Source organism: Rattus norvegicus, chromosome 7, assembly GCF_021556685.1.
Source record: "Rattus norvegicus strain SHRSP/BbbUtx chromosome 7, alternate assembly SHRSP_T2T, whole genome shotgun sequence".
Classification (NCBI taxonomy): Eukaryota; Metazoa; Chordata; class Mammalia; order Rodentia; family Muridae; genus Rattus; species Rattus norvegicus.
The window spans coordinates 78,846,788-78,863,134 of record NC_141540.1 but is presented as its reverse complement, the minus strand read 5'-3'; the positions used below and the strand labels follow the sequence as shown (position 1 = coordinate 78,863,134).

At 41.6% G+C, this 16,347-nt stretch overlaps 1 protein-coding gene across 7 annotated transcripts in view; it reads left to right on the top strand.

Annotated features, from left to right (window-relative positions):
- Ubr5 (ubiquitin protein ligase E3 component n-recognin 5) overlaps positions 1-16,347 on the top strand; it is a 109,600-nt gene that overhangs the window by 47,024 nt on the left and 46,229 nt on the right. For all 7 annotated transcript variants that reach the window (NM_001419542.1, XM_087555461.1, XM_087555458.1 and 4 more), the window contains 11 exon segments: positions 5,490-5,606; positions 5,694-5,804; positions 6,888-7,042; positions 7,769-7,886; positions 9,751-9,935; positions 11,876-11,985; positions 12,793-12,905; positions 14,816-14,959; positions 15,044-15,155; positions 15,374-15,528; positions 15,927-16,124. In NM_001419542.1, the coding sequence (NP_001406471.1) occupies positions 5,490-5,606; positions 5,694-5,804; positions 6,888-7,042; positions 7,769-7,886; positions 9,751-9,935; positions 11,876-11,985; positions 12,793-12,905; positions 14,816-14,959; positions 15,044-15,155; positions 15,374-15,528; positions 15,927-16,124 (1,518 nt within the window).

Below are 16,347 nucleotides of genomic sequence, written 5' to 3'. Positions count from 1 at the left end.
GGGCAGAGAGAACTTGTAACTATCGAGCTGTCTCTTCTGCTTATTTGCTATAAGCTTTTAAGGCCTGTTGATTGGTAAGGAAGCTTGTCAGTGGTAATGTGGCCTGCTGGTGCTGAGGCCAGCAGTCAAGCACGATTAGGATTCCAGAATAGAAGCAGTCAGTCTCTTCTGAGTCAGAACGTATATATCTCATTGGAGTTTAGGGAGTTACCTAATTCACTCTCCTTAATTATTTTTTCTATTCATCCATTTGATTAATTTATTGTACTTATCCTTGTGGATGGTTGTGTGCCACAGTATGTATTTGTGCATAGAGGTCAACAGACTTACACTCAGGAATATGCGCTAAGGGGATGATGTCACCTTGAAAAGGGGTGGGCACTCCTTTGCTCATTGCAGTTACTGACAATAACCAGAATATGGAAAGTTGTTTGTTAATGGTGTGTAAGTCTCACACACACACACACACACACACACACACTCACCACGCACACGCACACGCACACGCACATGGGAGTGGGTAGCCAACAAAATATCCTATTTGTCACAATAGGGATAGAATTAGAGGAAAGTGGAATAAGTGAAACAAATAGAAACATGCATTCTATGTGATTTCACTTAAATGTGGAGTCTTCAAAAAAGAAAAGCCAGATATTCTGAGACAGAATGACATTGGCTGCCATAGATGATATGTGAATGGAATATACAGTAGAAGAGATAAAGTAGCATGCATACACACATGACATAAACATGTAATGAATGTCTCACTTCCTCTAGAGGACTGTGTTAAATAAGTGGTGTCAGCTAGCTCCATTGCAGCTCTGAGAGATGATCAGTGTGAGTCTGCTCAACCATGGCAACCGTTTTCTTGTAATATGCTGGAATATCATGTTGAAACTTCAAAGGTGTGAAATAAATTACACATCTCTAAAGGTAAAACTCACTAAACAAACACTTTGATATGTCCTCTGACTGGACACACTATTTACATTGAAAGGATGCCTCTGTTCTTCATGTGCTAAGCTCCCAGGAAAGGCTGGACACGATCTGCAGATGAGCACTGTTACCTAGCAGTTACGTCCCTTCCTGCCCTGGATATGTTTCCAGAAAGAGTAGAGAGATGGATATTTTTATTCCTGCCAGCTCTTTAAATATGAAGATATGGGCTTGTCTCTAATGGTGGAGAGAGGGGGCTAGCCTGTGATAACTGCTTCTTAGAGAAGCCAGCTGTACTGGAGCATGTCTAATGGCTGCACTGCTTCTTCTTTACCTTGGTTTACACATGAATGAGCATGAGGACAAAGCTTTAGAAATGGAAGCTTGTTTTGTTGACACTTAGAAATTTCTAAGAACGGTCCATGAAATGTTAGCTCCATCCAGGCATTGTGGCACGTACCTATGATCCCAGCCCTCAGGAGGATTGCCATGTCTTCAAGGACTCCTTGAATCTCATAATGAATACCAGGCCAGCAAGACAAAAACAAAATGTAATTTGAAAATGAGTAAAATAAGACAGGACCACAGAAAAGAAGCAATAAAAAAGGGACATCGTTAGGAAAGATGAGGCGGAATCCACAGCTGACACAGCAGACTCTTGCTGCTGCTCCTTCTGATCACAGCACTTTTTGTACTGCACACTGTGTGCACTCAGTGGTGAGTGTGCATAAGTGATCCTTTAGTCCCTTTCTTAGGCTGATTATTGCGCCATTCATGAGCACGGGTCCATAGCAGATTTCAGGTCCTGATCGGCTCAGCTGGCTCCTTTAGCACTTGTCTTGGTGAACAGTGGGCCATCATGGAACGATGTAGAAAGTCATTTTTAAAATAAGTCAGTTCTGAGAGGACCCTGTCATTGTACTGTCACAGTTAGGATGGTTCACTGAGTGCAGTACGATGTTGAAGTTGTTTGGTTTGTTGGCTCTGCATTGGTTGATATGCCCTGTGTCGTGATGGCCTACAGTAGGGTAGAGCTCATTGAGGAGCCCTTCCATAGAGTGTGATGTGTTGGCAGCATCACCTCTAAACTGAAGGTCTGGAGAAAGTTCTGTGGGGATTGATTGGAGATGACTAATTCCATTTTAGAGTCTAGAGAAAGGCTTCCCAGAGGATCTGACTTGTAAGCAATGCGAAGTGGGCATTAGCCATACTTGTGCATGGATTCTGAGTCATGAAAGTTCACAGTGCGTTTGTAGAACAGTAAACATACAGAATTACTGCTGAAGTTTACAAAGTAGAGATAGCAGGATGGCGTAGATTGTGGATGGCTGAGGGTCGACTTGCCAAGGAGTTAAGGACTTGTTGTTCATTGACTAATGGTCCATCAGAGTCTCTAGAGAAGGTTTGTGGTGAGGGTAGTGAGGTTTTGTTTGTTTTTAAAAAAGGAAAACTGTTAACAATCATGAGAGAGCTAGAGAAACAGGAAAAGGAAAATCTAGTCAGTTTGAGCATGGTAGGATTGTTGGATCAAATGTGGAAACCTTAACCAAAGTATGATCCAGAGGAAAGAAGACTGTGAGGAATTTGGCAAAGGCAGCGCTCTTTGATTAGTTGCTAGACTGATAAGAGAAAAGGAAGAGAAGAATGTGAGATCCACTGTAACACGGTGGGCAGTGGACCATCAGTAGGTGAGATCCACTGTTAGACGGTGGGCAGTGGGCATCATGAGTAGGTGAGATCCACTGTTAGACGGTGGGCAGTGGGCCTCATCAGTAGGTGAGATCCACTGTTAAACAGTGTCATCAGTAGAGTGGGGACTGCAGATGATGTGGACCTTGTAGGAGATGGATCTGTCCTTTAGGAGCCCTACCTACCAATTTGGACATGCCTCAGTTTCCACCACTTTTCCCTGAGAAGCCATACTCGTGGTTTTGGGTGAGGCTGGCGTTTTCTTCTCTATACCTCTCTTAATCCTTATGCTTAAGCCTGTGGTCAATTATGTTTATTATAGCACAGGTCTCTTTACTTTTTAAGAAATAAACCATGTCAGCAGAGAGTTTTGTAAATAATGTGGACATCATATTTCAAAATGATGGTGGAGCCTTAGGGGACAGAGACACAGTTTGGAGGAAACAGACTGATGATGTGGTAAGGAAATCGGAGAAAGCTACTAGTGACTTAAAAAAGAGAGGCCATGTAGCAGGGTACAATAGCTCTGTTGCTCAGGTTAGTTAGCCTTGAATTCTAGATTTCTTCCCTGAGTATTAGGACTAGAGGTTTATGCCACCATACATTTTATAGAGAATATATTGACAGATTATAAGGTGTCCGTTTGGCAACGAGAAGTACTATGTTATGTGTTTCAGAAGCCTGGCAAGATGGAATAGTGTAACTATGACTTGACTTTACCACGAGACTGCGCTGAAGGATATGTCAGTTGAAAAGTTGTGGGAAAGGGGGAGAGGAAGGGACCATGTTTAGTGTGGTGGACCATCTGTGTGTGTGGCTTTTAAAGAAGGAAGGTAGGGGTCTTTGTTTGGAGATGGGGGGTGCTCAGGAAATTAGAGAGGTGTTTCGTTGTGTAACAGGTAGGGCTGTGCAGGCAGGTGAAGTGGGGAGCGGCCTGACGTTGTTAAATCTGATGAAGAACTTGTGCTGTAGTTGGTCCTGTGCTTTATGCTTTGCATATTAGTCCTCCCTACCCCTCAGACAGTAGTTAAAATGCAGTCATCTCAAATGTGAAATAGGGTTTGGAGGAACGTAACTGATCCCAGGTCGGTTGCTTTAGTAAGTGGACCTAGGTTTTGGATTCCCAGTGCTGACATCATTCATTATGTTTAGTCTTAACTAAAGGATTGAGAAGCGCGAGTGAGGTAGAGAGGTAAGACACAGTGCAGCCCCTACCTACCAGGAGAGCAAGCGGGGCGGGCCATCAGGAAGGTGACCTGAATTGAAATTCCAGAAAGAGCACACATGGTATGTACTCACTGATAAGTGGATATTAGCCCAAAAGCTTGAAATACCTAAAAAAAATTTCACAGATCATATGAAGCTCAAGACAAGGAAGAACAAAATGTGGCAAAGTGTGGAGCAGGGACTGAAGAAAAGGTCATCCAGTGACTGCTCCACCTGGGGCCATCCCATATGCTGCCACCAAACCCAGTCACTATTGCTGATGCCAAGAAATGCTTGCTGACGGGAGCCTGATATGGATGTCTCCTGAGAGACTCTCCCAGAGCCTTACTGATAGAGATGAGGATGCTTGCAGCAAACCATTGGACTGAGAATGGGGTTCCCAGTGGAGGAGTTGGAGAAGGAGCCGAAGGGGTTTGCAACACCATAGGAAGAACAACAATATCAACCAACCAGACCCCACCAGAGCTCCCAGGAACTAAACCACCAACCAATGAGTACACATGGAGGGACCATGGCTCCAGCCACATACGTAGCAGAGGATGGCCTTATCTGGCATCAATGGGAGGGGAGGCCCTTGGTCCTGTGAAGGCTTGATGCCCCAGTGTAGGGGAATGCCAGGGCATTGAGGTGGGAGTGGGTGGGTGGGAGTGGGAACATCCTTGTAGAAGCAGGGAGAAGGGAGAGAGGGGAGTGAAGGGGATAACATTTGAAATATAAATACATAAGATATCCAAGAAGGATAAAATTAAAAATGAGTATCATCCTTTAGGTGCCATCTGTAGGGTGACTTGAAGTGGAAGTAGTTAGAGCAGATTCAGTAAGACCTTTTTGTAAATTCTGAGCTATAACCTGTTGCTTGGAACGCTTGATAGATATCCCCAAGTTATGTCAACAGTGTAGCTTATCTGACCAAATAAGATTCTGTTATTGTAAGTTTTGCTTTAAGGTATCTGCATATCATCTTTATGGGTTTAGTCAGTCATTATCTTACATTTAAAAAATCATATTTATATTCATTGCTCTTTTTGTTGGTATAATTGCATCTTAATTTATTGTATGTTTTTCACCTTAAAAGTTAATGAACTTTTACCACAAAAACCAAAATAGGGACATTGTTTTCAGCAAGGTCTCGGCAGGACACTCTTAGAAGTGTCTGCAGGGAAGGAATCTTACTACTCCCCCGACCCTCACCCCCCTCAGCGCGCGCGCACACAGACACACAGACACAGACACACACACACATGCACGCACGCACGCACGCACGCACGCACGCACACACACACACGCACACTTTATTTAGCACCTTTACTTAGTACTTTCTCTGGACTGTTTGGAGTTACAGTGGTAAACAAAATCTCCCATTTGTGTGAGATAAACTGGTAAACGTTTTGGGGTGGGGTGTATGAACTGAAAAGATGGCAGGATGGGAGTTAGAACGTCAGCATTGGTGAGAGAGAGTCCCTGGTGGACGTCCATCTGGAAACAGGAAGCAGGCCATCATTGCTGAAGGAGAGTTTGTGGAAGGGAGCCAAGGGCTGGGGAGTTGTGGTGAATGTGCTTATATAATAAGCATTCTGAATTTCTGTAGGAATCTGGCAACTTGTGTATTCACAGTTTGCTTTATTTTTGTTTTATAGGATGGAACCAAGTTTACCTGCATTGGGGCTCTGTATTCTGAGCTTGTGGCGGTCAGCAGTAAAGGAGAGCTTTACCAATGGAAGTGGACTGAGTCTGAGCCTTACAGAAATGCCCAGGTAAGTCTTCGTCACAGTACGCCTTGGAATGAATGGCTCTACACGTCTACATAAGAAGTAGTAATCACTTTTCTTATGCTTTCCAAGAATCCTTCATTGCATCATCCACGAGCAACATTTTTGGGGTTGACCAATGAAAAGATAGTCCTCCTGTCTGCAAATAGCATAAGAGCAACCGTAGCTACTGAAAATAACAAGGTAGGGACCATTTTCACATTGATGGACATTTCATGCTTAAAGCCGTGACTTGCTTTCTCTGCCTCTTTTCATCTTTCCGTTTGACATAGGTCCATATTAAAACCCTTTGAACATTTACAGCAATAATCCTGCCTCTCAATCTTTTTGCTGGCTAGCATATACTGTAATTCAAAGTTGCTTACTGTAGCTATGTGTGGACGCGTGGCGATGTGTGGAGGTGAGAGGACGGTGTGTTAGAGTCAGTCCTCATGTGGGGTCTGCTGACTAAACTTGTAGGCTTAAGGGCCAGCACTTTTTCCCAGCCATCCTGCCAGCTTGTGTTTATTATTCAGTGTTTAAAGTGCCTTTCTATAGTTGAGGAAAGAAGAAAATACCCAAGAAAAGCTAGAAAGGAAAGTGTTTAAGACAGAAGAAGAGGCTCAAACTAGAAAAACCTGGTTGAAACTGTATTGATGTTCTACTTCAGCTGATAGTAGGCCTGTTCATGGTATGGCTGTAACCTGGAATTACACATTAGGCGATCAGCATGGCTTTAAAGCAATCAAGTTCTATTAATTCTTAAGAGTGAGCCAGTCTGGAGGTCCAAGGAGAACGGATAGTTTCTTTACATTGCTGTGCCCTTTATACCTGTGCCCAGCTGGAGAATAATTTATGGACCTCCAGCCTGCTGAAGAGGGAAAAGCAGGAGTTTGAGGTCAGCCTGGACAGTAGTGAGAACTTGACTCATTCTCCCACTCCCCAGAGAAGAGCACATGGTAGTGCCTTAGGCATGGTTGGTGTTTGATTGCAAGGGGATAAAGTGCAGTAGTTTGTAGTCGTTGATGCAAATGAGTATATGAGTACCTGCACATATATCAGTGCGATCACAGGCTCTCTTGGACTTGGACTCAGGGACAGTTGTGAATCTCCATGGGGTGCTGGGAACTGAGCAGTCGTTCCAGCCCCCAGGAGACTTTTCTGAAGTATTTTATTTTTGTTGTATTGAACTCTTAAGCAATTTAGACTTGGAGTTGATAGAATATACATTATACCTTTCTCTAGCGTTGATCACAGCTCTTAAGCCTCGCCTATCATCTTCCTTAGGTTGCTACATGGGTGGATGAAACATTAAGTTCTGTGGCTTCTAAGTTAGAACACACAGCCCAGACTTACTCTGAACTTCAAGGAGAACGGATAGTTTCTTTACATTGCTGTGCCCTTTATACCTGCGCCCAGCTGGAGAATAATTTATATTGGTGGTAAGTGTGGTTCACAAAATATCGTTGCTATATAGAAAGCAGCTTTGAAGAGAAAAATGCCATCATAAGGTCATTGTGAAGACAGTGCTTTGTAGACTCAGGAAGGATCCCTTTTAAGCCGTTCCATTGAACAACTTAAGACTACATTTACGCTAACACTGTTATTCTAACACTGTTAGAACCATGTTATTAAATTTCATGAGAGCACAAAAAGAATAAATTATACAGATTCCTATATCTACAGATAACTACGGCTAGGATTTGCAGGTAGTTTTAATCTTTTCTTCTACATATTCATATGTACTATGTTACTATGTTATTACACAGTTATAAGTTATGGGACATATTTTAAATTTTCATTGCTTGAATTGTTTTTCACACACACACACACACACACACACACACTGTTAATAAGGCTCTAAAGTTAATCTTTGTTGTAATTTTAGGGGTTACCAGTAATTATTCGTAGGAAAGGTTAATTGTAAAGAGAATGTTGGTTGTATTTTCTATAGAATTTAATCCTGAATTGAATAAAACTGGATGTGGCTCTTTACTAGTAAGTTTGAGCAAGGTGTAAATAAACAGGAGCTGCAGGTCAGAGCTGAGCGGAGGCAGAAGCTGTTGAGAAGCTGGGCACCACCAGTACTTACATGGCTAAGGAACTTTAGAGCTCACTAATGGACTTCTTTTTTGCTTTTTGACCCATTTATGTTTTTCCCTCCCCAGGGGTGTTGTTCCTTTTAGTCAAAGGAAGAAAATGTTAGAGAAAGCTAGAGCAAAAAATAAAAAGCCCAAATCCAGTGCTGGTATTTCCTCTATGCCAAACATCACTGTTGGAACTCAGGTAAGTGGTCAGAGTTGAGGCTATTTCTTTAAAAAATAGTCCCGTGGTCCCCCACCCCACCCCCCTCTTAACAAGCCATTCTGTAGGTGAGTGTTGCTAGCTGTTTAAAGAACAAGTGACAACTCCAAACACAGGTTCTCTGTAGGAACAATAAGTGCTCTTAATTGTTTAGCCTCCCCCCCCCCCCTTTTTTTTTTTTTAGTCCAGCGGTTTTCAACCCTTGGGGTTGAGTGAACCTTTAACAGCAAACATGTAAGACCATTAGAAAACACAGATATTTACATTCTGATTCATAACAGTAGCAAAGTCATGAAGTAGCAACGAAAATAAGTTTATTGTTTGGGTTCATCATAACACGGGTTAACTCTAAATAGAAGAGTGAGGGTTGAAGAACTAGGAAGGTTGACAACCACTGCTCTAGACAAAGGGACATTTTAAAATAAGGAACACTGGTAACTGCTGGAGGATAAAGCACATCAGGGTACCTTGAGGTACAAGTAAGGTTTTGCTTTAAAACCAGAGGTTTAGGGAGCCACAAAATCGTATACATTGACTTTCTGACAACAGCAAGGACTGTTGGTCACCTGCATCCGTAGATCGTAGTAGTTGAGAATGATGTATTTACCAACTGTTAATTGAACGCTTCTGGCCCAGACTTTGATTTGTTCCTTGTCTTTGAGGCACATTAGTTATAAGATGATGCTAATAAAGAATTTCAGTTGATGATAATCAGTGCTTTGATTTCAGTTAAAGTGCTTTTGTTGAGCATTTATTGGACTCCAAGCTTTCACTAGTCAGAGTTGGAGTTTATTAGGGATAGGTTTGTGGGGAGTTTTATTTACTTATTTTCTTGAAATGGGGTGTCGCCTTGAAGCTCCAACTGTCCTTGAACTTGCTTTCAACTTGCCGTGTAGATTAGGCTGGTCTTAAACTCAAAGAGATGCCCCTGCCTCTGCCTCCTGACTGCTAATATTAAAAGGGTGCACCACCATGCCTGGAAAGAAAAGTTTTTAGTATGAATTTAGGTAGGTGCAGTCACTAAATGTCAGGGGAGAGACATTTAAGAGAAGGTAGGAGCATGCCCTGCTGTAGCTGGCTTTGGCTTGTGGAAGGTGGCAGACAGGACAGATGTTTCCTGAAAGTTTCTGGCTAAACATTTTTCCAGGTTGCAGGTTTGCTTTAGAGAGTGTTTATTTATGCCAAAACCCACAGTTGATGATGCGGGCTTGTTGTTGAGGAGAACTGAGCCACTGCTGTGGTTTGGTTGACAGTCGCCTTAACTGCCGCCAGTGAGTGAACCTTGGACTTTTTAAGCTTCAGAGAAGTAGCGTTAGTTTTACAAGATCCTTTAAGATCTCCTATTTTTAGCTAACAGCAAGAATTTTACAGGTCGTTGACAGTTGAACCTGTTTAAGCCCCTGCTGCACGGTTCATATTCATTTGTTTGTTTAGGAGTCTTGCTCCAGCTTTGCTGAGCATATTTCTTCTACCACACTGTAGTACTTTAGAAGATTCCAGTGTTCACTGAAGGCTGAGTAAAGTATCCACAGAGACCATATATTAGAGCATCAGAATTATGCAAGAAGAAGTTGAAAATGGCATGAAACAGAAAAGTATAGTTGTTCTCTTCTCTTCTGTTTACTCTCCCTTTGGTAGAATGGCTGGCATGGCTGCGTGAGTTCAGTGACTCATTTCCAGCACGCAGGCTGGCGTCCCTGCTTGTTAGTTGTAGGAATCTTTGGATGGAGGAGGGTTGTTGCTTGTGAGTCTGTGTTGGAAAACACAGGAAGTGCACTTTCTTGCACGTTTGAACGGATTCTCAGTGTTCATTACATCATCCTGACTGATTTTCTTTGTTTGCTAGGTGTGCTTAAGAAATAACCCTCTCTATCATGCTGGAGCAGTCGCCTTTTCAATTAGTGCTGGGATTCCCAAAGTTGGTGTCTTAATGGAGTCAGTCTGGAATATGAATGATAGCTGTAGATTTCAACTTCGGTCTCCAGAGAGCCTGAAAAGCATGGAAAAAGCCAGCAAAACTATTGAAACAAAGTGAGTACTGGGGCTCTGCTGGCCCCTCAGCTCTCCGTATATGTGAGCATGGTCACTAAAAATTTGATAGAGAAATGGGGGACTCGCTGGTTTTTTTTATTATTATACTTTCCAGTTTCTTCTTTAAAACATTTGATTTTATATGTACAAGTGTTTTGCTTGCTGTGTGTGCTGGAAGCCAATCCCAGTCCTTTGGAAGAGAAGTGCTCTTAACAGCTGAGCTGAGCTAAGCCGAGCCACTTCTCCAGGATTGTTAGAGTTTTGATGGCGGTCAGAGTGACAAGGAAGTGTTCTTTCTTGATGTCTTACTTTGTTGTCATTAGCCTGTGTGTTTTGCAGTTATTAATATACTCCTTATTCCTACACAATAAAGTTGTTAGTGCAACCTGATAGAAGTATGCTACCATCATTGTAACATGGAAACGTGTTTTTGCTAAATTTTGGGTACATTAGAAAATGTACACCATTTTACACATGGAAACTTGTGCTTCCACCAGATACATAGGTGTCTATAGTTCTGAAATTTTTGTGTGCTTCATGTCCAAATAAATGTAATGATTATACATTCATTAACTTGTGATTGTTATTTTTCCTGATGCAAAAAATGCAAGCTGAAACTTGGCAGCCCAGAGGTTTGTCAGTCATTTAAAACTCGAACTGCTGAGCATTGGTGTCGAATGCCTTTAATCCCAGCACAATGGAGGCAGAGGCTGGCAGATTTCTTCTGTAGATTCTGGTCTACAGAATGAGATCCAGTATAGCCAAAGCTACACAGAGGAACACTATCTTGAAAAGCAAAGAAGACAAAACAAAAAAAGCCTATGGCATTAAAAACCTAAGATTTATAATTTTAGCGCTTTTTCTTTTTAAGGAGATTCATAGGTGAGCCTCTTAAACTCTGTAAAAAGATTTTTTAAACTCTTGGGGATGTAGCAATTTCTTTTTAAAAAATATTTATTTATTCTGTATAAGAACACTGTAGGTGTCTGCAGACACACCAGAAGAGGGTATCAGATCTCATTACAGATGGTTGTAAGCTGTGTGGTTGCTGGGATTTGAACTCAGGACCTCTGGAGGAGCAGTCAGTTTAGTGATCTTAACTGCTGAGCTATTTCTCCAGCCCAGGATTTAGCAATTTCTACCAATAAAGTTAAGTAAGATTCTATGTTGAGAACATAGCCTTTTCTACATTAGTAGAATTTCATGCCTGCCATGGAAGGGCCTTCACTTCCAGTGTGCTGGCCGTCAGACATACTGGTCTGTCCCATCTCGCTTCACAGAGCAGTGTTGACCGCCTTGATGGAGCAAGGTGGTTAGAGTACTGCTATTTCAGAATCATTTCAAAATTCAGATGCCATGCTGGTTCACACCTTAATCCCAGGCCTCGGGAAGCAGAGGCCAGGCTGCTCTGGAGTCTGAGTTGTTCCAGGCCACAGCTAGGGCTGCATAATGAGACCCTGGCCTCTCCCCACCCTCCCTTTTTTTCTTTTAAAACTTTTTTTAGTCGACATTTTGTTTGGTGAAATTCCCAGTGAGGGCAATAGGAGGCAGGAAGGTTAAGATGAAGACCCAAATTATTTTTTACACGTGATAAAATAATTTTGATAGGTGTGAGAGCAGCTAAGCAGCGTCTAGATCGATCTTACTTTATATGAGTGTGTGCTGCCTGTAGACCCTCAGGGGGTTGTGGTTAGAGCTGCGTCTCCTAGAGAAGGTGTGTTGTGCTGCCCACCTGAGTTGTGGGGAGCTTCGTTTACTGCATTTGTCTTTCTTACATGCACCATGTTTCTTTCTTTTTTTAATATGGAACTGTTGCCATAAAATAATACATTTGATGTTTAAAACTCTATCCATTTAGTAAGAATTTTGCCCTCTCTTATAAACTTATTTCTGTTTTATTTCCTAGTTACAAGGAGAGTTCTTTCCTTTTCTCATTTTAGGCCTGAGAGTAAGCAGGAACCTGTGAAAACGGAAATGGGTCCTCCCCCATCACCAGCATCCACCTGCAGCGATGCTTCCTCCATTGCCAGCAGCGCATCCATGCCATATAGTAAGCTTTATGTGTGTTGTGTGCTATCAGAGTAGGTTAGCCCCATGGAGACAGCAGCGCTGTGGTTTTGTCTGACTAGCCAACTCAGTAGCTTTTAAAAACTTTTTATAGATGTTGTGTGTTCTCTTGGTGTTTTCTGCTTTTGTTTTTAGTACAGGTTTAAGTGGAAAGACAGTATTTATGGTCCTAATTGTTTCAGTTTTTTCTTTTTTTTAACAATTATAGTTAAAAATATGTAAAATTCTTTGGGAACAACATCAATGGGAGCACCTCCACTACCCAGAACATGTTACAGTTCCTTTTGAGACCCTTACTACTTTGTATATTTGTTATGACATAATTTTAACTTGTCTTAGAATTTGTAGCCTAGTTTTAGAACAATGTCCTATAGATGTCAAGCTCCTTAAAAGTCACACATTGAAACTACATAGTAGTTTTAAGAAGAATGTAGAATATATTCTTTTTTTGTTCTTTTTTTTTTTTGTTCTTTTTTTTTTCGGAGCTGGGGACCGAACCAGGGCCTTGCGCTTCCTAGGTAAGCGCTCTACCACTGAGCTAAATCCCCAGCCCCGAATATATTCTTTTTTAAATGTAGCATACACACATGTTGGCTCATTTTAGTATTTGTTTGTAATAACTTAGTATAAGCTAAGCAGTAACCAGTTGTAGCATTTTTTTGAAGTAAGAGTTTGATGTTATAGCCTCAATTTCATTCCTTTGCCAGCTGTCCTTACTGGCATGCTTAGACAAACTCTATAAAGATGTTTTTCATATTTTCCTTTTGATACTTAACATTTTGTTGTTAAGAACGACGTCGATCAACTCCTGCCCCAAAAGAAGAGGAGAAGGTGAACGAAGAGCAGTGGTCCCTGCGGGAAGTTGTTTTTGTTGAAGATGTTAAGAATGTTCCTGTCGGCAAGGTTTGCTCAAAATAGATGAGAATCAGTTACTTACTATCGCATTTTGGTTCCTTGAGGGTTTTTATGGGTAGTGTCTGAGGCCCCTTTCTTCAGGGCTGCCTGTAAATTGTCTCCTTTAGTGGTTCCTTTACTCTGAGTTCTGATTGAGATGGGTTTCTGCTGGAGGTGAAGTGATTTTTCTGTGCTATATTAGGATTCTCTAGAGTTCAGCAATGGCTGTCCACTGATGGGAGGTCCAAGGAGCCAGTAGTTGTTGAGACCCTGAGGCTGGCTGTCTCAGTTGGCCTTCTGTATACAGTGGAGTTTTGTAAGAATTAGGCTTTAATGCCATTGCAGGAAAGGGATTCCCAGTGAGAGCAGTCAGGCAAAGGGAAAGAAAGAGTTCCTTCTTTCTGCTTCCTTTTTGTAGGCTGCAGGTAGAAGGTGTGGCCCAGATTAAAAGTGGGTCTTTCCTCTTCAATTGACTTAATTAAGAAAAAGTTCCTCACAGGTTTTATTTAATTCCTAATGTAGTCAAACTGACAACCAGGAATAGCCATCACATGTGCCTTGAACCACTGGGGTGTTTTTAGCTTAACTTGTGTTAAGTTTTGATGTATACAAAAGTTACAGAAAGATATATTACTATTTCTTTTTAAAAAGTAAGACTATTTATGTGTATGTGAGGTGTGTGAGTGTGCACTCAGGAGAGAGCATGCAGGCATGTGTGCCTGTGTGTTGAATGCATTGGTACTCGAGTTAACAGGCCCTTGGGTGATGCTTGCTCTGTTCTGTGGACACTGGTCCCCTGCACTGTGCCGGGTTCTCAGCTGCTGAGCTGGCTCCGCTGCCCCAGCACAGCACTCTGAGTTCCTGGAACTGGGAAACCGAGGCAAGTGCTGACTTGTAGCCCCGAGCTCTGCTGTCTTTGAACTACCTCCTTCTTTTTCCTCTTTTTCTTCCAAGAAGCCAAGTAAATGGAAGCCATTTGCTTGAATGTCATTAATTGACCCTTTTGTCCCTCAGTACAGAATTTAAATTTCCCTATAGATATACAGTATCTGCACAGTAAAGATTTTCTGATTGCTTTTTAGTTTTGTAAAATATAACCTTGGAAAATATTTTTCATTTGTACACGATGGAAAGAGATAAACCAAGATCTACAATTTATAAGGGCCTTATAAAGCCTTTGATTAACTGTAGTTTCACTTCGGAAAATCAGGCTGGCTTAATCTTACAAATACTAAGTAGAAGAGGTGAAATTTAAGTGTCCTGCTTCCAATTCTGTTTGTCTGTCTGAATTGTTGATCTCTCTCATCTCCAGTTTGACAGCTGTGTAGCCATAAGCTGTGGATCTGGTAATTTGAATTTATTAAATAAAATATTAGTAACATATATTTGTCCTCAGTCGTGCTAATCCCATTTGAAGAGATTTGTGGCTTTCTAGGCTGCTGACCGGATGGGTGCCGTAAGTGCCAGAACGGATGGAGGGTATTTCTGTATGTCATTCCTTTGGAGGTGGGGGCAGAAGGACCCAGAAACTGTTCAAGGCCCCACTCAGCTGCATGGTGAAGACCAGTGTAGGACACATGAGACCCCCCAAAAAGACCCGTCTGTCAGATACTGCTGCTTAGACAGTGAAGACAGAAGAAGAGAGGTTTTATATGGGTGGACCTAGTTTTGTGTCAGTGAATAGCTTCACACTTACTGTGATTACCGGCTGTGAGAATTTTTTCTTTGTTTTGATTTGTTGATATAAAGAGCAAAGTTCTATGGTTTTGTCCAGGTTGACATTACACTGTGGTGTTCATTGATACATACTTACAAGGACTTAAATGTCTTTAGTATTGTCAGTTGGGCAAGCAGAATTTGCATGTTTTCATTCAAGCTTTTTAAAATATTTACTAATTGTATCCATCTCTTATTTCCAGGTGCTGAAGGTGGATGGCGCCTATGTAGCTGTGAAGTTTCCAGGAACATCTAGTAACACCAACTGTCAGAACAGCTCTGGGCCGGATGCTGACCCGTCTTCACTCCTGCAGGACTGCAGGCTACTTCGAATCGATGAGCTGCAGGTATTTGTGTGGGAGTTGAGAATGTGGGCATGGACGCATGGAGAGTGTCACAGGGAGAGCAAAGTCACTTTGGTTGTTGTGCAGGTTGTCAAAACTGGTGGCACCCCAAAAGTTCCTGACTGTTTCCAGAGGACTCCCAAAAAGCTTTGTATACCTGAGAAGACTGAAATATTAGCAGTGAATGTGGATTCCAAAGGTAAGCCTTTTATAGTTCCTACAGTTTACATCTTATGTCACTTATGGGACTAGGATTCCATTGTTGGTGATTGACAGTTTTGCCGTGGCGTGTAACACAGCAGAGTGACATGTGGCTGGATGTATTCACAGTTGGGCTTGGAGAGGTTGAAGTTTGTAAAATGCTTGAACTGGGTAAGATTTTTCTAATTTCTCTTTTTATTTATGTTCCTTTGAAAGGTGTACATGCTGTTTTGAAGACGGGAAACTGGGTACGGTACTGTATCTTTGATCTTGCTACAGGAAAAGCTGAACAAGAAAATAATTTTCCAACAAGCAGCGTTGCTTTTCTTGGTCAGAATGAGAGAAGTGTAGCTATTTTCACTGCTGGACAGGTAAGAGACTCATTTTATTTTTTTTATTTTTATTTTTTGTTGTTCATTTTATTTTTTAAGAACAGATGCAAGACTGACATTTTTGTACCATTTTTGCCTATTGGAGATTAATGAACAATTCATAATACTTGGCAATTCTATTAGAAAAGCTTGTTTTTTCTAACATTTAGTTTATTCTAAAATAAATACACTTTCTGTAAAACCTTCATTTTCTCACCCCTTCATTTTCTCTTTCAGATTTTTTTTTTTTTTTTTGGATGATAAGGTCCCAAGCTTAGGCAGAACTTGAGCTGTTTATCCTTCCAAGCACTGGAATCTGGGCGTGTGTGGTCACGCTAGGCTTGTGTGATCATTTGTGACTTTGTCAAAGCATTATTTATTGCCTTTATCTATTACAGGAGTCTCCTATTATTCTTCGGGATGGAAATGGTACTATCTATCCAATGGCCAAAGACTGTATGGGAGGAATAAGGGACCCTGACTGGCTCGATCTCCCACCAATTAGTAGTCTCGGGATGGGTGTACATTCTTTAATAAATCTTCCTGCCAATTCAACAATCAAAAAGAAAGCAGCTATTATCATCATGGCTGTAGAGGTAATCTAGCTTTTGAAATTACTTGGCATTTTAATTCAGAAGAAAATACTGGCATCTTGAGAAAATTTATGGAAAGATCGTTCATTGTTCCTTCCCTATAAGAGCTAATAGTCTGTTAGTATAGTAGAGGTAATTATGAAAAATTGATGATTATGGTATAACTTTGTCTTGAAAAGGCATGCGTGCGCGCACGGGCACACACTGTTGGGACCACACGTGGATG